General features: G+C 37.7%; 1 protein-coding gene across 3 annotated transcripts in view; it reads right to left on the bottom strand.

Annotated features, from left to right (window-relative positions):
- LMBR1 (limb development membrane protein 1) overlaps positions 1 to 24,571 on the bottom strand; it is a 50,130-nt gene that overhangs the window by 2,443 nt on the left and 23,116 nt on the right. Inside the window, exons 2-12 of one of the 3 annotated variants that reach the window (XM_035891404.1) lie at positions 20,476 to 20,602; positions 20,006 to 20,074; positions 17,483 to 17,547; positions 16,281 to 16,353; positions 10,174 to 10,254; positions 9,058 to 9,134; positions 8,837 to 8,914; positions 7,872 to 7,945; positions 7,552 to 7,642; positions 6,034 to 6,100; positions 1,506 to 1,667 (exon numbers count right to left, since the gene is read on the bottom strand). In XM_035891404.1, coding sequence (XP_035747297.1) covers positions 1,506 to 1,667; positions 6,034 to 6,100; positions 7,552 to 7,642; positions 7,872 to 7,945; positions 8,837 to 8,914; positions 9,058 to 9,134; positions 10,174 to 10,254; positions 16,281 to 16,353; positions 17,483 to 17,547; positions 20,006 to 20,074; positions 20,476 to 20,602 — 964 coding nt within the window. Of the gene's footprint in view, positions 1 to 1,505; positions 1,668 to 6,033; positions 6,101 to 7,551; positions 7,643 to 7,871; positions 7,946 to 8,836; positions 8,915 to 9,057; positions 9,135 to 10,173; positions 10,255 to 16,280; positions 16,354 to 17,482; positions 17,548 to 20,005; positions 20,075 to 20,475; positions 20,603 to 24,571 lie in introns of those variants that run through there. The other 2 variants (XM_035891406.1, XM_035891405.1) reach the window with 2 other exon arrangements.

Raw genomic sequence — 24,571 nt, 5'->3', positions numbered from 1 at the left:
CCATTTTGATCACAATATTTACACAAAATCACACAATGTGTAAAGGCCAAAAAAAATCCCTAAAAAAATCCTTTAGAATGATGCCATCCAATGACCGTTATATCCTGCTACACCTGCATTTTGGTTTGTTCATCTGCTTTCAACATACATCATTTATTAAACACTACATGTTTAATACAGTAAAGTGCCATGAATTATCAAGACAAATCTTCTACATCATTTGCTTCAAGACAGAAACCTTGAAGTTTTACCAGACCTGTTGCTATAAGCCCATGATGACTGATGTTAATTTATTTCCTTCAGAGTTCTGCAACAGCCATTACATTATACAAAGTAACCCCTTTACAGTCAAAACAGTTGTGCAAAAAAAAAAAAAAAAAAGCATTATGCAAGTCAACTGAAAGAGATGAATCGAGGCCTCCTCATAAAATGACGTTAACTAAAAGCTGGGGGATAATGTCAAATATATCATAGTCACATCGTGCATCCATCCCAATCAACAGTGGAACTTCACTGATTTTTGCGCTGAAAATATTTTCAGAGGACAGATTTACACACTAATCTGTTCCTCTGGAGCTCCAAAGCTCAGCATCAAAGAAATCACAGAATTGCTTGTTTTAATCCTACACTACCAGTCACTTTGTATGGCCCAATTTAGTACTTCTGATTTTAGCTTAATTGCCACCAGTAGAGGTGCACTCTAGAAAGTACTTGGATTTTGTTTACAGGGGTCACAGCTCTGGCAAGCAGTAATCAGTGAAGAGAAGTACCTTTTAGTACACTACAGACTGAATCCGCAGTTATAAACACACAGTGAAGTTTCATGATTAGTCCTCTCAATTTAAGCAAATACTATTCTAAGGTTCTAAACAGGTAGGAGCTTCATTAATTAGTGCAGATAAGATGTAGTGACCACACAAGCATTAGGTACGTACATTCTATCCTCTTAGTATCAAATATGTTTCAAGACTTTCTTCCATGGCCGAGAAACACAAATGCCCAATTTGATCCAGATTCTCATTGTATCGAGTACAGTCAACCTGTTACTAAGATCCTGTACATTCTGTAGAAAGATTTTCTGAACAAGTTGTGCTCAAAAAAAAAGCATCACAAGAAAGCAGCTAAGACTTCCACTAAACTAGTTTTAGGGAGTTAATAAGTTGCTTTAAACAAAAAAGAAAAAAGCCAACCCCCACACAAGCTGAAGTTTTATTTTGGAATAATTGCTCAGTAGCAATGAGAATGTTTCTGCGCTCTCTAAAGGCTGAAAACCTAACTGCAGATCAGTAAGTACATGGGCTTATTAAGATCAACAACGTACCTTAGCTCTCAATTCTTCAGAAAGTAACACAAAGCTATGCATTCTCACCTTAACTTACAGAAACTTCCACCAAAATAAAAGTTTTCTGTGAGTTGTAACAGAACTTTCACAGTAGCACATCAAGGTATCGATGCTGGAGAAAGGAAACATGCAAGTACAGCCCAAATTTTCAGTGCTGTATTACCTAATGCCTTCAGGAGCTCTTCTCGCACAGCGGAAGTGAACTTTCTGACCAGACATAACGTTGTCATGATAGCAAAGAGCAAGTTGTAAGATAATACAATATAGAAGTTTCCCAGCCAGTTAAACCTTCCAAAGTCTCCAAGCAGATCAAATCTGGTGATTCCTGTTAAAATTGCATTTAAGATTGACATTAAAATCTTGATTACATTTTTTAGGAAATACAAAAATTTAATTTTATTACTTTTTACATATAGAAGTGAAATTCTTTCAGGCAACACGCTGTAAGACACACGGTTAGACACACAACACAATGTTCTCAAGGTCATTTTCCCCTTCAATAACCACTGTAAAACTGTAAGACATATTTATCAATCAAAATGTTTCCTAAGTTTCCTCATAAAACGCTTGAATAATGTGAGTTGAAGTAAATTGTCTATTTTAGATAATAATTCTATTTTTATTTCAATGAATATAACTAGGAAAAAAATCAGTATGAAAACTGCTTGAAATCTCAGTTTCTACAAAATCCTTATCTATTCCAGAAAAGGATGAAATGCACTGTGGGCTTTCTTATTAAAAAAATACAGGTAGCAAAAAGCCTTTCCACGAGAGCCACAACGTCTTACAGTAAACACTAAGCCTTTGAAGTGTTCTTTCAGAACCACTGCTTTTGAAACCAAAGTTTAAAGACATGTTCCCAGTCACAGTTTTCCCTCCTAGATCTACCCACCACTATAGCCACAGAGCATTTGCCCAGAAGGAGAGTTTGGCTGAAAGACGGTGCTGACAGGTCTTCTTCCCAGTGGACCTCACACCACTGACGCTTGGGCTTGGTGCTGACCAAAGGCGAGTCAATCACTAAAGCTAAGTGAGCAAAATTCTTCCAAAACATGGAAGTGTCTACAAGCTATAGGGTCCATCCCAGAAGGCAGAAGAGGAAGAACCACAGGTTGTTCCTTTGCCAGGTCTACATCAAGGACTGCACTGAATAAAGGGTAGAATATCGAGATGTTATTGCCTCGGGTTGATGCGCCATTACATTCCCAAAACACTTTTGGCACAGATGATGGTGTCAGAGTGATGCGCACTCTCACAGTTGAGACCAAGGGTGCAAAGAAAGGAAGATTACCCCTCCCCAGAACCAAAATGGCAGCAGAAAAGTAGGCAATCAGAAAATAACCCTGGCTCTGAAGTTCCTGGCAGTGAGCTTTCCATCGTCTCATTTTGAAAGAGTTTTGGGGCTTTTAAGAACTGTAACTTCAACAGTGATAATAAATGAAGAGAGACAGAATTAAGGATTCGTTACCTTCCTTTCCAGGGTAAACCTGGCACTTAAACCTCATTGTACTTTGATACCCGAGACTTACAGCCAGCTATCACAATGTTAAAAGGTACACATGCTTCTTGTCCTCTGCATCAGTCAATTAAAAAAAAAAAATAGAGGAATCAGATTTAGTATCTACGAAAAAACATGGCAAAATGAAGAAAATGAAAAGGAGAATTTGCAAAGGATAAAGGCAAAAAAACCTGAGGCTGATCAACATAGCAAGAGAGACGGGGGGAATATCAGAAAAGCAGGGAAGGTCTTAGCAGAAGAAGAAACTGGCTGACTGAATCAACTGGGAAACAGCTGAAGGACAACAAACACAAAGTTTCACACTCAAAGCCCAACAGACAGTGTCCTTAAGAATATTTTTGAAGAAGCAGAAAGTGTTTTAGTCAGACCACAGAGCTACAAGAAAATTGAGAAAGTCACGTTTGAATGTATAGGCTTCCAGACCTTTAAAGGAAAAGAAACAGGACAGGTAGAGCACTGAGTAAAGAGTTCTTTGGAAAAGCAAAAATACTCCCTGACAAAGGAATTCAGAAGAATAGCTATAGCTAGCAATGGAGCAGGCACTATGAGGACAAGTGAAAACGAAGCCTGACACTTCTGGTAGAGCAGGTGGGAAAAAAAAATTATCATCCACAGGTTACATTCACTTTCCTTGTGCAAGTAAAAAAAGTCACTGCTCATAAGGAAAAAAAAATCTGACACCATATCATTTTGTAAGTTTCTGGGAGAAAAGGATTAAAATGCTTTTGCTGACTTTCTTACAGAAGTATCTGGTCAGCCCCCACAAAAAAAAAAAAATCCCAAGACTGCAATTTGAAAGACTACTCAGTAACTGAACAGAGCACAACATCTCCAGTGGACACAAATACACATCCGATGAAGTTGGTGACAATTTACTAAATAAAATATTAACAAACTGTTCAGTATTAAAAAATAGAAATACTATGGTTTTAGACTGTACATACAAATAAGTTTTAAATCACTATTAACTTAACCATGATAATCAAGAGAAGAATTCTAGGAATACTTTTGTATATTAGAAAATTCAATTTTGTTCGCAATTCCTTGTTTCTGTATTCCTGGCTATGAAGTGCTCTGCTCTCTTCCCCATCTGTTTCACAGTGGTTAGCAATATGGTGCTGGCAGGAAACTTTTTTCAAGAAGGACTACTAAAAGGGTGAAAAGTTCTGGAAAAAAATGAGTTAACTTGTTTTAGTAAAGTAACTTGTTTTAGTAAAAACTTCCCTGGAGCTCTGAAAGAATGACAGATTAGAGACATCCACAACCTACACGTTCAATTAGAATGCTACGAAACACAAAAAAATCTCATATTTCCATTTTCAAAATTTGAAAAAGGTCAGTACATGTATTCAATAACTTCTGCTTTTTTACCTTTCCCATAATGATAAAGCCTAGGCTCTTCTGTATAGCCTAGAAACTCGCTCTTTTAATAAAGTGAAAGGACTATGAATCTGCTTAACATTTATTTCTTTTCATCTATTCAGTGCCACAGGGCGGTAGCATGTAGCGCAGCACATGTTGATATTTTTGCAAAGCACCACATGACTCACTGTACTCTAATACACTCTATTAATCCTGTTTGGACAGCTGTGACTGTGCATTTGTTAGCTGTGTGTTAATTGTTCCATCTTTTTTCTTCTTTTATTTATCTCTATGGCAAACTATTCAGGAATTTCATTTGTTAGTCTTTTTTTAAGCGAGTTTTACCATTAATCTGTTTCCTATGAGACAACAATGCACCCAGCATGTATACTTACTTCCACAGAATCTGTTTATTATCAACTGTTAATCTCATAGATCATTAACAATGATTTTTATTTTTTTTTAAACAAGCGATGAACGCAGTAACTTAGGGGACACTATGAGAACGTTAAAATTCTATTCTAACACTAACTTTTCAAAATAACATCTTGCTCTAAGTGCTAGAACCATTTTACTTAGATCTTTATCTTACTGGCTCTATTTTAAAACTGTTCTACTGTAAATGCTTGAATTATTCTTTTGCATTTTTGTGAATTTTTACTACAGATTTTTAAAACATGAGCTCTAGGGTGTGTATTTTAAGATTCACCTCTCCAAAATGCATTACAGGGTTTTTTTGTGTGTTATAGAAATGACCTAGTAAACCTAACAAAACTTGTCATCTGTAGATATACACAGCATGAAAACACACAGTATAGTGTACCAGGAAACATTAACTACTTTTGATTTGACAGTATTCTGACTGAAAAGAAGATCAGCTACAGAACTGTTGGGTACACATTACTCGTCTGTGGGCCTGAGCTTAAACTCCTAAACTTGTACTTAAGGCTTTTACAGCCTGAGGTGAAGATTTCGGTTTGTTCTGTTTAATGTTCCCAATGAAATTCACATTAGCTGCGAGTATTTTGCACTACTTAAACATGTAATAGCCTTGCAATCTAACTTCAAGATTTCACACTGAAGATTACTTAATTAAACAAAGTGAAGATACAAAACATCTTGTCTTTCCAACTGCTTAAAAATCTGTTTTCCACTTCAAATGCTACTGTCAGTTCTTAACAATAAAATCAGAACTACTTCAGTTCCACTATGCTGGGTTCCAGATTTTATATTCGAAAACCGAAGTAACAAGGAATGCAAGCAGATCATTTTAGGGAAAATGAAAACGGCCCGGTATTATTGCTGATAAAAAAAAAACTTAATAAATGAAGAGTCCCTAACTGGTTTTAAAAAGACATTTGCACTCAACATTATCTCAGATTTTATACCTGAAATCCCCAAATGTATTTTTTCACAAAAACTGAGTGCTGTAATTCCACAGTGAACATAAAATTATGTTATACTGCCCTAACAAGCAGTCTCCATATCTATTCTTCTCACCATCTCCTGTTTTAAGTTTAAAATCTGACCTGCCTTTTTAAATGAATGTATTCTCTAGAAAACGCTTGGTGTCTTTTTTTTTTTTAGACTGTATGTTCTGCAGTTCATGTATGTAGAACATATGTTCAACAGCTTACGTGGGCGCAGAAAAGGCGGCCACAAATACGTGCTCTTTCTAATGAAAGTGATGGCAAATTAAATGCATAATATGAAAAGTCCAGCTACAGGCTGTTCTTTTTTTTTTTTTTTTTTTTTTTAAACTCAATTAAACATCCTTTATTACAATGTTTTATACTTCCATTTCACTTACCCAGTGTCCTTGACATCACTGGCAAAGCAGAGCTCAGCACCAAGATTGAGACACAGTTTCCAATGATCTGTTTGAAAATGACAAACAGCATTTAAATTATAAATGGGATTGCCAAAAAGAAAAAAGAAAAAAGGTGGCCAAGATGAAAAATAATTCCTAAAAGTTACATTCTTCAAACAGAACCTAAAGCAATTTACAATAACACATCGTTAAGTCTTGCTTACTTCTGTCACACTTCTTATGGTGTTACACAAGATGAAGATGATCCAAGAGACTAGTTAAAAATATAAAGTATGCAATCATTTGCTTTTAATCAGTGTTACCTATGCCTAGATTCAAAACAATTTAAAACTACCATGTTGCAAAGCATCAACTGTTTACTTAATTCCTGCAAACTTTTTGTAAGAGAACCATTCCATGGGCTTAAAATAGATGACTGATACATCAGCTTAAGCTTTGTATGTAACTGCTTGCAGGATTAGCATTATTTAAAAAATTACAACAAAGAGCTTCCTTTCAACTGAATGCCTGTTGACAACTTTAAATAGTACGAAAAATTCACAGCTGTTAGATTTTACTCTAGTTTTTGTGAAGCCTTTATAAAGAGTAATTGAAACTTTCTCTCACAAGGGATCACTTTCTTGAGCTCTATTTCTATCAGAATCCAAAAGAAAAAAAACAAACCACAAAACTGCTTGAAAGTAGGCAGGCATTTGTGCATTCACTGTTTATTTCTACACTATTCCTGGTGTACTGTCAACAATCAATAGAAAACATTAAGAACATTCCAACTCCCTACTACCCATCTTTCCCATTTTGTGTGCTCACCTACTTTCTCACTTCCAACAACTTGTGGTAAAAATGTCTATCCATTACTTTTAAAAAAACAAACAAACAATGAAACGCATTGAAAAAATAGTTAAATTCAACATCTGCTCCTTGGTTACCGATCACCTCCCCTTGTCAGCTGTGGGAATATTTTGCCAAAAACCAAAGCATGTTCCTCTGCATTAGGTAGCAGCATTTGTTATTCTGAAGCCAGTGCTAAATTGTAGAAAGTCAAATTAGCCTCAGACTGCAAGATGTTGCTGAATAGACCTCCTCAGTCTTAGTTTAATTATTCAAATTTGAATTACTTTGTCTTACTTCTAGCAACCAAGTTCTTCAGATTTCAAACAAGCTCCCTGAAGTACAGTTAGCACAATCAAAGTTACTCATTAGCAATACGTTTCCTTTGAAAAAAGTTCTTTCACTAGCTTTTCTATAGCTGGTTAACAAGCTCTGCTATTCCCGGCTTTTTACAAGTGAATGGATGCCATCCAAACTAAACAGAGCACATCCTTTTTCCCACTCATTCAGCATTTTGAAAATCTTCCAGTTTGTGTTTACGAAGCTTACAAACAAATACTGATCACTGCAAATGAGCCATTCAGGGCAATTACTAACTCAAAGAGTCAGTTTGTCTTGGGTGGCAAGAAAGAGACGAGGGGGCCATCCCCATCACAGACTTTACCTTACCTTTGTCATAGTTGTGTCATCCTTCCTGGGAGTGAAATTTTCAAAAAACCGAAGACTGTAGAAGCCGACGACAGAGGACACCATAAGATAGCTGTGAGAATCAAGGAAAAAGGAACCTCCAAGGAATGCACGTTTCACTCAGGTTCTCAGCAGTCTCCTAAAAGTCCTAAGAACCAAAGAAAAATAAAAACAAAAACACTTCGAGTACTTGAGAAGGACTGACCTATCTCTTTCTTCTTTCCAGGCTTAGTAAATTACCAGTGTCCCAGAAAACTAGACTGAATACTTGTTAACAGACGGAGTTCTTAAAGAAAGGATACAAAATCAAAATGATTTCAAGTGCTGCTCCCACAAAGCCAAAGGTGGATAAGGAGGCACTTCCTATTCCAGGCCCCTACAAAGAGAAAAATACTTTGCATAACTCAATAAGATATACACAACTGTTCATGAAGTTAACTTCTACCAGGACCAAAAAACCTAACATCTTACATGAAATACAGCCTTTTCTCAATTCAGTGTTCAAGGGCCATCCCGATGTTCTAACCTGCAAGACTCCCATCCTATGCAATTGCACCTGCTAGCTTTCAAACTCAAGTGAAACGCATTACTAAGACAGAAGGTATAGTGATTCACATTTTACACACGCTGCATCTACCCACCACGCTGCGTTTTATACGTATGCCATTACTTCGGAAAGTAAGAGGTCTCAAAAGACACCACTTTTAGTTGCTCTCAATACCACAGGCAGAGCGGCTATCACCACTAAACGCCTTTTATAGCTCTGCACGCTCATAGACAGCTATACGCAGGGGAAAGCTTTACCAAGTTAATTAAAAAGCCCCTCATGATTAAAGACACTACTGCTCAATGTGCTGCTCTTTACTTTCTCAAAGCATTTTTATAATAAAGGAGGAAAAAATGTCACATTTTCTAAGAGGAACACAAACCAAGACAGGCTTTTTATACTTGTTTTTAACAGAGTTTCTTACATTGAACATTTCTAGTCCATATAAAGTAGGAGACATGAGTAAACTTCAGATTACTGATTCACTTTACTGAATCAACGTATCTCCACAGAAGATTCTGGACTAGTTTTATTAAGAACTCACTATAACATGACATGTAATAAATGCTTATGTGTGAACAGGACCAAAACCTAGAAGCAAAGTCACGGTTGAGGCTCATTAGTTTCAGTGTTACTAAAGCCAAAGTTCTTGCTTGCACTTTTGTAAGGGCTCCAAAGCTTTACTCAAGTTATAAAAACCATAAGAGAAGTTTACTTTACCCCTGATCCCTTTGGCATTGCAGTCTCATCAACCAACAGGTACAGAATGTTGAGAGCAACTAAGAAGACTGAGATGGACTATAAGGAAATAGAAACAGTCTTGTTATTTAAAAGTATTCCACATTTTTAAAAATGAATACATTTATTCCCCCAAATGATCAAAGAATTCTTTATACTTTTTGTTAGGGAAAAAGAAAAAAAGAAAGAGCAAGAATTCTTACCGTTTCGATCAGTAGCAATATCATAACAGCTGGATAGACTAAATTCCTTTCCCAAGCAGAAGCTTTTTTCCGCCGTTCTGTTCAGAATAGAACAACAAGAAATTTAATACCATAGATTGCCTTAGAATAAAATAAGTAAAAATCATTCAACTATCTATAAGCTCTTGTTATAACTATAGGTAACAAAAGTAACTCTTATCTTGAACCAACACCAACCAGTTCATAAAAATATCTACCCTGAAGAGCTGCCAAAGCAATGCCAAAAACTTGAAACCTCTTTAGAGAAAGGCTGGGGAGACAGAGAGAAGCAGATTTTTCTTTCTTGTTTACAGGCATGTTTCACCGTACCTTTTTCCCCCCTGGCATACAGCAGTTCTGCAAAGTTTAAAACATACTGAATTTAAAAATATGCTGTTTACGTGTATATTTTAGTACAACCTAAAGGGACAGAAAGGAATATCAAATATTTAAACAGTATTTTCCTCTTATAAGGCAAGAAAGACAAGACTAACTCACTGGACATCACTAGTATGTCTAAAAAGAAAACCCAACAACTTTTTCTCATCACAGTCTTAGTTTTGCATATAATGCACTGATAAATGCAAAATTCTGCAAGCCTTTGAATAAGTAAGGAGATTCCTGTTGAGTGGCTGCCATTACCAGAAGTATCACTTCTCAATTTTAAAAGACACAAAATTGCTAAGGATTATTTTACTGTTCTTAAACGTAATTTGACTTTTATAGAAATAATTCAAAAACAGAGAGGGAAGTAGTATCTTAGATTATCCCAAATAATCATAAGCATATCATTACATATGACAAGACCATGCTATTGAGCTCCATGCAAGTAAGTCAAGAGTGTTACACTTTCTCTAAAATTATGTTAAAAATAAGATCCAAATCAGACTCCCTACTTAAATTTGTTTGTTAGAGGGGCGCAATGATTCCATGTAATGTATCTGCAGAAACTAAGACAATTTGAAAGGACTGCAAATGCACACATTTGGTTAAGAACAAGCTGGAATGAATCAAGTGACTGCTACAAGCTAAACACAGCATCTTAAGGTCGTTTATTAAGCTGCACTCCACATGAAATAGTAGAAAAAAGTTTATTACCTAGATTCATTTTCTTGCTTTTCACTTTTTCAAGCTCCCGTTCCAACTCTGCTGTCTGGTATTCCACCGTGGAAGATACACCTTTTAAAACAAAAGACAGTATTTTCTTATGGATGAGACTAACTCAGTACTGTAAGACACACTGCGGTAATTCAGATTTAGGAAGCATCACATTAACACTTGTGGCTTTAAACTGCAGGTGTTTCTTTGAGACTCTTCAACTTCTTTTCAAACAAACAGAGGCTTAGTCAAGAACCCTCCAAATTCTGTCTAACCAGAAGAGTTCGACACATCAGAGGTTTCACAGCGTGACCTTCTGTGATCCCTGCCTATTCTGTTGACCAGCTGTTGCAAGAACGAAGAGAATGGCTACTGCTGAACAGGTCCAAAAAACCAGTTATGGTGCAACAGCCTGACACAGGGTGTCTCAAATGCCTCATTCTTGTATCTCTATATGCTTTGTACATCAAGACAGAGATTGTCTGGATGCCCTTGAAGGGCATCATTATTTAGCAACTTAAAGGCTAAGTGGACCTTAACCTCAAAACTAAGCAAGCTGGTGGCTGGGCCTCCGCTTTCAGCTTCTTGCGTCTCCTCCCTTTTCCCCAGTCCTTTTCACTCGCTTTGGTCAGTCTCTCTGTGCCACAGAGGTCCCTCAGACAACCACGATCAGATCTTCCTCATGACCACCCATGAGACCACATGCTTTCACTTTCCTTTGTACAGTTTACAGCATATGCATGTCACTGTTGTGCAACTCCTCAAACTCTCTCCTCTGTCAGCTGAAAACTGACAACCGTAATATTAATTCCTCTCTCCCTTACTAATTTTCTGCCTAGAAGTTGCTCAGCAACATTTCCTCCTATCCCTACATGGGCTCTAGGAAACCCAGCCCATTTCCCCTCTCCACCCTTTTTCTCTTCAGCCTCCCAACTCTGTTCCAACCCCCCACCTTTTCTACTGCCAGCAAACTGTGGCTTCTCCCCTTGATTCCAGTTCCTCTACAAACACTGCGCAGTGTTCAGGCAATGATACTGCTCTGAGATGCTGACTACAGATCTGCTGTTTCAGTTCTGATCTCATTATTTCTACTTTAACTTTTACTCTTTGCAACCACAAACTGGAAATATTCTTCTCTGGATTAGTTAGAAATGCTCTCTGCTCATCTTTGCCCCACTTTCATCCCTTTTATTTCTGAATAATCTCACCTGAAAAGAAGTTAAGAGGGCTCATATTTTCCAATCCAATATTGCCAATCTCAGCCTGTGAAAACACTCTGTGGCAGTGACAGTTCAAGGTCTTAATAAACGCTAAGTCCCCTCCATTATCTTCTTTCTCAGTTTACACTGCCACCCTTCACCTGTTGGCCATTCCCTACCCTCAGCCTCACCTTTGATCATGGGCCAAACTGTAATAGCACCATGTTCCAGATACTTCTTTTAAACACTCTAATAAATTTCTAGGAGATTAATAGTCTTGTCCAGGCTTTCATCTCATATCTCAATCATTTGCCTACAAAAACTAAATAGCACTTAGGTTGCTGGCACACTAACACCACTTTATAGTCCAGTCTCATTATTTCCTTATTTTCTGTTGTCTGCTCATCCATCCAGCAATCTCAGTGCAGGATAAGAAGGTAAATTTTTCATCCCACCCAGCCCCTACATTCTCCATATTCCAGCACAGTGAGGTCCTACCTGAAAACCAAGATATAGAAGAGTATTTCTTGGACTTTTTTTTAATTTTTACTCTTTTTGTTTCAGAGAATTAACACTGATTTGTTCAATGCAGTCAAATTATCAATGAAGCATCCAACTGTTTCAAAAATTAATTTGTAAATGTTTAATTACCTGCTTCTTTCACACACAAACACAAGTATGAAAAATTTGTTGCATCTAACACATAACCTCTGTGCTATGCCTAAACACTTATCTTTGATATCAGTGATATAACGTGTATGTGGTAACATTTAGAGTGGCTGCAAGTATGTAAGTATCTCAAATCCCAGGACTAACCAGTAAGACCAACAACTGATCTTTTGTAGTAACTTCTGTTCACTTGAAGTACCTGCAATATGAATGTCAGTTTAATTTCTCAGTGCTTTTTAAATAAGTAATCATAATACGGGGGGGTTTAGAAAAAGTTTTTTTAAAAAAAAATCTCATTATCATTATAAAAATAAGCTTTTGTGCTGATGCATTCCCTCTGAAAAAAAGTCTAAAACATCTGTTTTATGGAATGACTAATTACTGTGAGTTGAGAAAAAGGATAGCTATACAGCTCAGCGGAAAAAAAGTCTCAGGAACTTTAATGGAAGCAGTTGAAAAAAAATAAGAAAACTCAAGTTAGCTTCTGACATTTTCTTCTTCTCCATAATTGATTTAGGGGTCTCTGAGGAAAAGCTTTATTCAATATATATATTGTTTCCTCCCCTCAATATAAAAATCCAGAGCTCAAAACACCAATGTTCATGGGAGTCTTTCCAACCAAGTCAGCGTGATCACATTAGGTCCCTAGGAGACACTTCATTAGAAATTCTGAATCATATCTAAGTGCTGTTGTAGTTCCTCCTTAAAAATAGTAGCAAACAACAGGTTGCTATACAAAAGGATATTTTATGAGAGGGGAAGGCAAAGTTTCAGATCAGTCAAAAGAGTATTTGAAAAGGATGCAGCTAAATTCTTAAAAGCTCTATAACATTAGCTTTATTTCAAACACGCACAAAGTTCAATGTCAGCGCTGTCTAGCCAATAAATCAAATTGGTAGACAAGACTTGTTTGGACTAGCAATGAAAAGTTAGAAGGGATTCTCCAAGAAAGCCACAAAGCAGCTCATTTAAGGTCAATTTAACGGTATTATTCTGTTTTTCTTCCAGCCCCGACATAAGATTTCAGTACCTCAAAGGAAATTGTAAGAGTATCTATTTGCATTCCCCCTAGGTGATTGGCAGTTCAACACCAATTAGTTCAAAATTACACTGTTACTAGCGTGCAATAAAAACAACACCTTTCATCTTTCTTACCTATGTAAGGATACCTTCAGAGCCAATAACTTTGATCAAGTAAGTATTTTTGATCCTACCCCACCCGTCTCTTTGGATTCAGGAAAACTAATAGCTGAAGGCAACTTTTTTCTTTTAATATAAAAAAGTCCCTGCTTTATTCTTCGACTGTAGGAGTGATGTGGGTACTGAAATATAATACACTGGAAACAAACATTTTCCCAAAGCCCAGTATCTCTTCAATAGATAAGAATACTAGGGTAGATAACACAATCAAGCTTTCCCCTCCCTCCTCCTCCGATTTTCAGTTATACACTGTAGACATCTGAGAAGGAAGAAAATTAGTTTCCGCAAAGAAGATATGCAGTTTCACAGTTAGGGTTATTTTCAAATACAAAGAACAATCAATTGCATCACCACCACAACAGTTACAACTATATGAATCAAGAAGGGCACCAGCTCTCACAGCTAAGCTTTTTTCCTCCTCTGAAAACAGAGGCTTTACGCAGCCTCTTCAGTAGGAAGAGTGATTCATGCTACACCCTTCCTTCCTACGTCCAGGCATCGTCGGAGGAAACATTAATTAGGACAGGGCAACACAGTGCTAGGAGTGTGACAGCAACTAGTCCACCAAGAAAAAAGAAAAATCAGCATTGACAACCACCAAGTATTGCTTAAGCTGGTGCTCTGGTCCTCTTCAGTTTTAATAAAAATTCAGCTCTTTGGTTATAAATATAAATGGAGTATATATTTCAGAACACTTCACTGCAAAGCTGTCCAGAAGGGTTACTTAAGCACATATATTTCCACTACAACAACTGTGGAAGAGTTGCAAGAGCCATGGCACGGGAAGCATGTAGCCTAATATATCTGTTCCGAAACAGCAACAAAAAAACCCATGATCCACATGTTAAGTCAGATTATAGCCTCTAACATCACAGCACTACATTTACTGATGTAATTAGCACCACGCCTCCATTTGTACGCATTTTCTAAAAATGCAATAAACATAATAAGCACAAGTCTTCATAGTTCTGGCAAAAATGGTACCTATTTTTCTGGCATAATTTGTATGTATTAGAAAGACTTCTGGCAGAGAAGCTGAAGCTTTCCATGCCTGCCACACAAATGAGAACCATACTTAATATTACTTAAATAATTACTCACAGAAATCTTGCAGAGTATCTTCTTGTGCATATCACATATTGCCCTCCACCTACACGCACTATCCAAATTTAGGTTTTTATTTACTTTTCCGCTTAAGCCCATTAATTTTCTCTGTACACCAAACTGGGTTTTCAAGCATTCCTTCAGATGGTGGGGTCTATGCCATTCCCTCAGCACGTGAGACAGAAGAATTTGGTTCCCTTTCCTGTCAAAGGACATTTAAGCCCCACATCTTTCACCTCTCAAGAGCAGGCTGGTGAGAGCTCTGTGGAACAGGGGTGGGCTGCAGTTCCACCTTACGTTGGATACTAACAGATTCGCTGAAAGAGAACCCAGTCTTTCGGCTGGTGGTCAGGGCAGCCACCTGCACACGTCCTAAATCCAGATCCAATTAGCAAATGCCTACAAACAGGCTAGCTACACCTCATTAGTGATATTACTAAATTGCAATATAAACAACTGTTGCATAGACTTCTGTGCAGAAAACCAGCAAACAATCATCGCCTAAATAATCACATTCTCCACCTGAATAGTGGAAAACACTCTGCACCGCTTCTGTTAGGTACTTGAATTAACTATTGGGTCATTTTTCTGTATCGCTTTTCTTGTACATAAGCACAATCACCATGACAACATAAAATATTCGGTAACAAATATTTTACAGTTGCTAGCTAACATCAAACACCCAGAACAATTATAATTACCCCATCACAACTTCAAAGACATTCACTGCATGCATGTCTGTATGTGTATGCGTATATATACGCGTGTCAGTATAAAAACCTTCACTTCTAAAACTGCAAAGGTGAACATTATTTTTAAGCTGAAACCATGGCTGACTTTAGCATAAAGAAGCCACTACACCTCCACAAGTTTTAAAAGCTGGAATAAAGATGATCACCAGGATCCACGGTTATCAAAGGTACCTTCCCTCACCATGCAACTTTGAAAGGAGACTTAATGAGACTTGTAAGAAGAAAAGATTGATATATATGACAGAAGACTGAAAAGTAAGAGAGAAAGGCAGGAAATGAGGAAAATGAAGGCTAAAATAAGTCATAACAATTAAAAAAAAAATAAGACACAACAATGGATGTGTCATGACATGAATATTCTTTGGTTTTCCAACCTGAAGCAATCGTATAAATTGTGGATGGATAGCTTATCTATGCAGCCAAAAGCAATTCAGAAGAGAACTTACGCAACACAATTTCCAGATTTATGGAATTGATATATTTTCCATAACTGGTGCTTGCCATGTTGCAATATCCTTACTCTTAGAAGCCAAAGCTTCATATTGCTTTTGAAATACTTCAAAACAGAAACACCTTATCAAGAGGTGCAAAATTGTAATACTAAATACAAGAAGCCTAAAACATTTGTGTAAGTATTAATTCTAATTATTCATTCATAGAATTATTCAAATTATTAAATTCACCTTGTAGCTCCTAGAATATAAAGGACTGCTCTGATCTTTAATGAATTATTACCTCAGATTCTAAATAATAATGCACTGAAACAGCAAAAATCCTCCAAATAAAAAACAAAACTCAGAATGCAGGAAGTTGAGCCTCTCGCTGATACAAGTTCATCATTCTTCAGACAGGGCTAGAATACAGTCATTTACCAATCCAAGCTATTTCGCAGTAAGGGCGGTGGGTCTGGTCAACTACTCAACTTGCTTTCTCAGTCTCAGATTATTCATATATTAGAGCTGATGAACGTGTTAAAAACCAAACCAAAGAAAAGCACACACACAAGCCAATCTTGAACACCACAGTGAGCAATGAAATGTAAGCCTATAATGCTCGTTACATACTAGGATGTTGAAATGTTCTATTTTGAGAGAAGAGGCTATGTAACGGTGAGATCAATACTCGTGACCAGAACCACTCTACTACAAATACTGCATCTGAAGCAGTATCAGAACAAGCATACCATTAAGCCTCCTCTGAATTGCTTCTTCCTCTAAAGTGATGATATACATCTGCTCATCTAGGTCTTCAAGGATCTGTGTTTGGAAACAGAAACATGAACTGACTGAGAATCAGAGTCACTTGTTTTTCTGACTGCACTAACGTAGTCACGTTTGTTTTGTTCTAGTAACCTGTATTTTAAATATATAGTCTACAACTTTACAATACTGATACAAATAAGAACTCCACAAAAGATTATTCCATTCTGTTATAGATCTGTTTCTTTACTGTAAGCAAACCTCCAGTTAAGTTTTCATTTCAGGTTAAAGGTCTTATGTTCAGTTTCAATCTAAAGAGACTTAGGGAAGAGGGGAAGGGACAGTACATCTGACCTATATTCAAGCCATTTCTAGGGAAAAAACGAACAACCTATCAACCCTCACACTTGATTTAAACAAAAGTAACTGCAGATTTTGAAAGAGTACATTAAAAAGTGACTTCTCACATAAGCTAATATTTCAAACAAATATAAATTTCTATTGGAAGTTAAAACCAAATAAATTAAGTCCGTCTGCCTTGCTATTAGCTGCTTTGAGTTTAAAGCTTACTGACACCAAACACTATGTATTTTCTTTGTATTTTCAGCATTGAACTGGCTAATTAAAAGGAACACAAGACCTAAGTGCAGCCAGTGTTAGTAAACACAAACGAGGCAACAAGACAAAGTCAGTAGTGCACTTGCACGTGGTACAAACTTCTCCCTTCCCTCACAGCACTCAGTACAAGAACAGTAGAGTATCTACGTGTGACAAGTTCTTACAGGTGCCAGCTACCTACACGTACCCATCTAAGTGTACCCCCAGGTACCCTTCTTGTCATCCAGATGTAGTTTAGTCTTGTGTCCTTTGCTCCTGACCTGAACCCAGAACAAGCCCACCCTTTTGCAAATGCCTGAAAACAGCCATAGTAGGCAATACTGGCAATAAATATTAATACTAGTAGAGTTATATAAATTGGAGAAATCAGAGGAAGTCTAAACTACTTTAAAAAACCTTCTGTGGTGGAAAAAAAAAAAAGAGCTTTTGTGCTATACAAAAAATTGTAAACAAGTACACAAATATTGACTATAGAGATGCTGATGAACCGAAGAAAGAATTATGTAGAAGTGCAACTATTCTAAGAGCAAGTACTCCAATGCCAAGGGCAGATTTGTGTAACACTTACTGTTGGCTTCACCAGCAACTGACCCATTACTGTAAACATCCGTGAAAGTCCCACTGGCGTGCATACTGCAGAGAAAGAAAGGTTATGCAAAACAGTGATTTGTAAGTCAAAGACCAATTTTTATTTGGATGTTCAATGTGCTATTCCACATACACCCAAGTGAGGTTTTCAAGAGAACTGCAAGAGCTTCAAACTCCAATACGAACTTTAAAACACGCTGCTACCATATGAACTCTGAACAAGACAAGCATCTCTCCCCTCCAAGAGCATAACTGATTTTTTGTCAACAAGGAACACCATATAATCAGATATCTTAAACTTGCTCAAGTAATTATTTATTCAAAGCATGTGGCACCAGAGGCTATGTCTACAGTAGTAAATTCAACAGTGCCAGGATACATTCCTGGGCATTAAGACTTGAACGTCTACACCAGTAAATTGCTAGAACCATCCCTGGCATTATTTGCCCTGGGCCAGTTAGCTCTTTCCCAAACAATTCCCAGGTGCAGTTCTGGAGTTCCTGCAGTCCAGGAACCATTATCCTACGTACACAGCCACCTTCTGCAAACTGCAATATGATGGATGGAGCAACACTAGCTGGCCACAGCACTGGGGAACATCTCAAGCACATTTCATCTATTAGTACAGGTGCAGCTGTAAGGTCAAGAGACCATGAAGCTGCTTTGCTCTGAAAGTTATACTGCCATTTCAGTTGATAGTAGGCTCAGCTACCAGACTTTAAGCCACCTTTCCATGAAATAACAATTGGCCCTTTTTGATCATTGCCTGTGATGGCTTCCCGGTAGGGCACACGTGTTTGTTGGGAGAAAGGATCAAACCATGATAATAGAAAATTATTAGTAAAGATCAATAGCTGAGGGAGAACAGCCTTCAAATACTGAAGCGTGGAGGGGATGGAAGGAATTTGTAACAGCATGGATGAGGATATACATTTATAGTTTACATTACAATAAAACAGGGTTGTCAAAAAAAAAGCGTCACACAAGATTTTATAGTGAGGATTACATTTGTTTTTATTAACTACTGTTTCACTACGACTATTACGGATTACAGGAAAAATACAAGAGTGTTCAAAAAGGCTAACTTTAGCTAGTCTTCCTTTACTATAGAGGAAGCCTGCAGGAAAAGGAGCAAAGAGAAAGGAATTGATGCTCCAAATCACCACTGCAATAAGCCTTACCCATAGGCTGCTGCAGCAATTAAGCCAGCTGAAGACTGAATGGAGCTCTACCCCAGCATCTACCACCTTCCCTCTGCTGTATGCTGCCCTTTCAGCTACTCAGATACAACAGCTTGGAAGGCCTTAAGTAACTTCAGCGATTTGCTTGTATAAACTACAAATAACTCTTCCAGAAATTGGCATTAAATCCCAATTATTTTGGCAAACTGGTTCACAATAGCCCCAGAACACACCCTGTGTTGTCAGCTCTGCTGCAACAAACTGCAAGACAGATGTAGGAAGTTTGTAAGCCAGCTTCCCCATGAAAACATTCAGCAACTGTTGTGAATCACACTCTGCAACAGCCAGCATGAGATATACAGAACCACTTTTTTTTTTTTAACTTCCCCCCCTCCCACCATTAACGTGGATTTAAGAGTCTTTCCATATCGAGAACCTAGAGAAGGTTCACTAAGGTCTCTGAACAACACCTTTCAGGTCTGCTTCATTTTAAGGAAGTTTCAAACTATCATTCCCCACCCTCTCTACAGTGACAGCCCTGTGTTAGCTGTAAACCTATAAAGCCAGGAGACTGGGTGAAACCAGGATAATCTAAAAAGGGAGACGTTCTGTCCCCCTCCCAGCAATTTTCTAGAAATTATCTGGGGAGGGAGAGTGTGCGTGTGTTGAAATTGTAAGTGGGACTGGGAGACTTCCCATCATCTTTCTTATTCCCCTAAACATGGATAACTGAACTCTGGCTAGGACTGGTTGGCATAAGGTTGGGCGGTTTTTTACATATTTGTTTTATATGTAATCGTATAACTGACCTCCAGACTGGCCAGATACCAGTTTTGTGATTATGAAAGCTAATTGCACTGTGCTCCAACTTCTGTCTATACGGGAAGATTTTCAATTAAAAAATGAAGCAGTATCATTTGCTGAATATAGGACAAACTAAGTGTTCCAGAATAACTTTCTCTCCATACTGCTGACCTCCTGCAGATATTTAAAATTGGCCTTTTCTTTCCAGAATGGAGTCCCTATTTTTCAAATATCTGCTTTAAAAAGCTAAAAATTGAAATTATTTTGGGTGAGGTATGAAGTTCCTCAAAACCTGAAAGTGTAAGGTAGCATTTGTTGACAAACTTCAGAACCTAAACCTAACAAATTTACAAATAAATTTAAACTTAAGAATGAAAAAAAACCACCAAGCCCCCCCATTTTTCACACTTTTACCTTTCACAATCTTAATTTTTACAATGAAAACCAGTTTCCTTTAATCTTTAAAAAATAAATAAATAAAATCATTCATCTCTTGGAATAATCAGGAAAATACTTACACAGAAGTAGCAAACATCCCATCAGTGATATACAGGAATATAAATACGGGAGGTAGAATTCCCAGAGGTCTGTAAGGAAAATATTGACCACAGTCTTAGCTTATTCGAAATAGGCTACGTCTGTCACAAACGCAACTGAATTAACTTTCCTTAAGCATTCAGGATTGAACAATTGTATTTTCAAGTATAAACTAAGAATTAGTCAGTTAATGATCCTGCAGGCAACTAAATCCCCAAGTACTTTAGCTTGAAAAATATCTTCAGCTTTTATCACTTAAGTCAATTGTTTTTAACATAGCTCGTGTCCACATGAGCATGGAACCTCATCTAACAAAAAATGGTATTGACTAATACAGCTTCTTCAAAATCTGTGCAATACTCACATAGCATTTACCAGAAATACATTTAATTGCAAACATCCATTTCCATAATTAAAATGAAACTAGTGTGGGGTTTTTTTAATTCCATACCATACAAAGACTCCATACTGGCAGCATCATTGTCTATGAGTGCTGAAGCCACCCATACGATTCCAAGGATAAGCAGTGCAAGAAGAATAAGCATTACAAGGGTTTCCAAAATGCGTGCTCTGATGCCCTGTGGGCAGAAGAGGGGAGAGGGAGGAAAGAACACAGCCAAGAAGTTTGAGTTCGATATTTTCAAACATAAGAAAAAAAAACCCAAATAAATAGCAGTTCCTTCTTCCTAAATATATACTCACATTTTATCATGTAGACAAAAAGCATAGCATGTAATGCACATTTAAAAGGCAGTGCATAATAAAAGGAAGTACTTATGGCTTTATAGTGCCCAGATTGCGTTATTCCCCCTTAAAACCATAGAAAAACGTTTTAATTGTGTATGCCTTATAGTTCTCATTAATCTCATTATTCCATAAAGTATTCTTTATACCATATGATTTTGTTCAAGCATTTTTAAAAGATGGATTACTTTTCTAATACTTTCAGCAAAGAAAGTGGATTAGCAAATTTTTATCTATGATTCCAATCAAGGGAATGGAAAGCCAATTATGGCAAATAGCCAAATGGCCCAGCAAGCATTAAACCCTGCGCAGGTACAATGCACTAATTTAGTTAAAATACATTCTTCAACTGCAATTGCTTCTGCACCATTCCTCGCAGTCTTCAGAGCCCTCAAGCGTATGGTTGGAGTAACTGCTCGCTCTGAGCCTGCCCACGCTCTGCTCCTGCCAGCGGCCGCATCCATCGCCTCCCACCTTCGCACGCTCCGTGCCGAATGGAACACGTACACCTCGCTCACAACACACGCAAACCACAGGGCTACAAGCTCACATCATAGCATTTGCTCTTGAGTTTAAAAATGTAACACCACTCTCATCGCTGAGTGCTAGATTTGCAAGTGTAAATATACACCAAACAATACACAAAATCATGCTGTGGGGTTGTGGTTTGTTTTTTTTTTAAATGGTGTTTTTAACACTAGTTTTACTGATTTCAAGCAATAGAGCCACTGGGACATGTTCTTCAGCCATTAAGGGACCAGAGTGCTGCTTATGTAACAATTTTACCACTGGGACATGTTCTTCAGCCATTAAGGGACCATCAGAGTGCTGCTTATGTAACAATTTTCAATTTTACTTTTTTTTTTTCTTCATTTGCCAGTATACATCTCCACAAGCACACCCAATCTCTTGTTTCTCACACAGGTTCACCCCAACTTGGGCATACTCCACTGAAAAGTCTACTTTATAGTTAAAAGCAGAAAGTTTGTTTTACTTCATTGTCTATTTTTATCACCTCTTCCCTCATTGCTTAACACAAGAGGGTAATCTGTACATGACAGATGACCCTGAAAATTATGCTCCCTACATAACCACTGCATCCAACCATGAATGAGGACCTCAGGCATCCTAAGTATGAGCATCAATCTCTTCTAGCACACCGATTCCTCTCTGCCATCAGTTCTCTGCAGAACAGCTAAGGGAGCACGAAGAAAAACCAGACAAAAAGAGACGTTCACAAAATTCCCCTTAAGGCTTAAGTGGACAGATTAAGACCAACTCCATAAGGGGTCTCCAATACCAAATTTCAAATTAAAGGTAGTATGGATAGGATATGTTTTTACTCCTAGAATGTATTTTGTGTATAATAAAAGTGGCTTTGAGGTTGTTGAAAGCTATTAAAATGTTATTTTTGTAGTGCTCAGAAACGAGTTTTTAGTCTTCCATGAGTTATTTTGAAGGTGTGCATCTAATCCTGCGTTTGAAGACTAAGTAGCCACATGTTTAATATTCAAGTTTGGACTTGAGCCATAAATTACCAGGAAACAGATTACAGTCTAAGTGCTGAGCACTGATATAGAGCCTTCACTTCCCAACAGAAGAAAGTCACAGGATTAGAAGAAAACCCATAACATTCAAGGATGCATGCACAGAGATCTGCTTTAAGCTTTCCAAAAACCTTGAAGACTCCTTTCCTCTCCTAGGCAGAGGAAAATACAAAGCTACCTTCTGGGTTTCTGAAAGCCTTAGCCACAGAAAGTGGATTCCTTACTTCCCTACTATGAGAGCCATGCACAAATCTCAGCCTCTCCAACTTCAAGTTTGCAGCAACAGATTCTTCAGGACAAGCCTGGAAAATATTTCATTTTACATGGAGACCCGAACACCAAACTCTCCTCCCTTGGATGATGTAGCCCAAATGTCAAAACAGATAAACAAGAAATACACCGTGATGGAGACAGTCAACTGTAAAAAGATTTTTTTCCATATTTACTGCAAATGTTCTCTGAAGCCGGGTAAGATTAGGACAATACAAATAACACTCATTCTCAAAAAAAAAAAAAAAAAAAAGAGAACACCACAGCAAGTACTTGGAGGTAACCATTGCTTTTGGTCAGAAGTACCATTGGCACAACTCTAGAAGAAGCCAGTTAGCTGCCTAATGAGCCCTCCCCATTTTTTGCTCTCTGTGCTACTTTGAATAACCTTTGATTCTCAGAAAATTGGATCAATCTCCTTCTGCTCTACCTGCTTACACCTCTCTCTGCACCTAAGTGACAGATTGACAGATCAACAATACTGCAGTCTCGTGTATGTATTGAAAAGCAGGACTGACAGTTCACTCCAAGGGCAGCATGTGCATGCAATAGGATCTACACACAGATGATCATTTAAAGTAGCAGTATTTTGAAGAACTTCAGTGAAGTGACTAGATAGAAACATTCTGTCATAGGCACTAATGAATACCTGGTAACAGTCCAGTATAAAAAAAAAAAAATTAAGATGCTTAAAGCATATAGGTAAATACTTAATCTCAATTAGGCACCCATAAGACTGTGCCCTATTAAAACACTAATGTTCCAGGCACATTAATTCATACTTACATTAGTGTACCTGGCAAACAGCTGTTCTTTGTAAGGAATGAAAGGTACAGAATTTCCCCCTACATGCACACACAGAGAGAAAACTTCTGGAGAATCACAGACTGGCTGAGGTTGGCAGGGACCTCTGGAGGACATCTGGTCTCCAACCCCCTGCTCAAGCTGGGCCACCTACAGCCAGCTGCCCAGGACCACGTCCAGGCAGCTTTTGAGTACCTCCAAGGATGGAGACTCCACAACCACCCCAGGCAACCCGTGCCAGTGCTCAGGCACCCTCATAGTGAAAAAAAAAAACCAAAAACCAACCCACAAGTGAGAAGTGAGCCTTAGACACCCTTACCACTTCTTATTTTTGCTGAAGATAGTTTTGTTTGTTCAAGTGAATAAATTTAAAGCTTGAACTTTATCATTAGTGACATCACTAATTTAAGAGCTGGGCAAAAATGTATACTCCTGCCTTTGAGAACAGAGAAAAAAGCAACATTTAATTTTATTTAAATGAAAGCAAAACTATACAAATAAACCTTGAATTCAACACTGAATTTGGTTTTTTTTTTCCTGAGCAAAAACTTCTTCACTGACATTTTGGCTTTGGCTTAACAATTCTTGAGTCATTTCACTTCTCTCCCACAGCCCCATTATGTTATTCAGACTTCCCAGATGAACCCGCTGTCATGGCATATCTTCATGGCACAGAAGATTTGCCACTTCTATTTCACATAATAGTTGTTGCACTTTTCGAATCCATTTATTCCTCACATTTTTTGTGTGTGTGAAAAGGAGCATTAGAGTCTGCCATCTTCAAAAACAGCAGCAATCCCATCTAAAACTGGAGATTTCAAATCAGCTTGTAAGAGTACGTTTATGGGTCATGTTCAGTCTAGACCATCGTATCTGTCTTGAGTACGGAATTAACAAATTAGTACAATATGAAAAAAACACGTAGTGTAGGTACGTAGGACTACTTCAAATTAGCATTCTCACTAAGCAAGGAAAAAACAGTCGTACAGCACTAAATGTTAAGTGTCAAAAAAGTGAATCAATGGGAAGATTCCTCATTGTCAGTGGGCAACTGGAAACAAAGGAAGCCTGTACCGCACAAATGAAGGAGGTGGCCTACCCAGCAAGTTAAGCGTGTGTGCACACGCGTGTGTACGTACACTGACAGGGGCAGGTAAGGGAAGAAGGGGGGGGAATAGTCAC

The sequence above is a fragment of the Egretta garzetta genome, unplaced genomic scaffold (genome assembly GCF_000687185.1).
Source record: "Egretta garzetta isolate BGI_Z169 unplaced genomic scaffold, ASM68718v1 scaffold633, whole genome shotgun sequence".
NCBI classification, from domain to species: Eukaryota; Metazoa; Chordata; class Aves; order Pelecaniformes; family Ardeidae; genus Egretta; species Egretta garzetta.
Note: the sequence above shows the minus strand (reverse complement) of the source record. Positions and strands in the feature narration are given on the sequence as shown.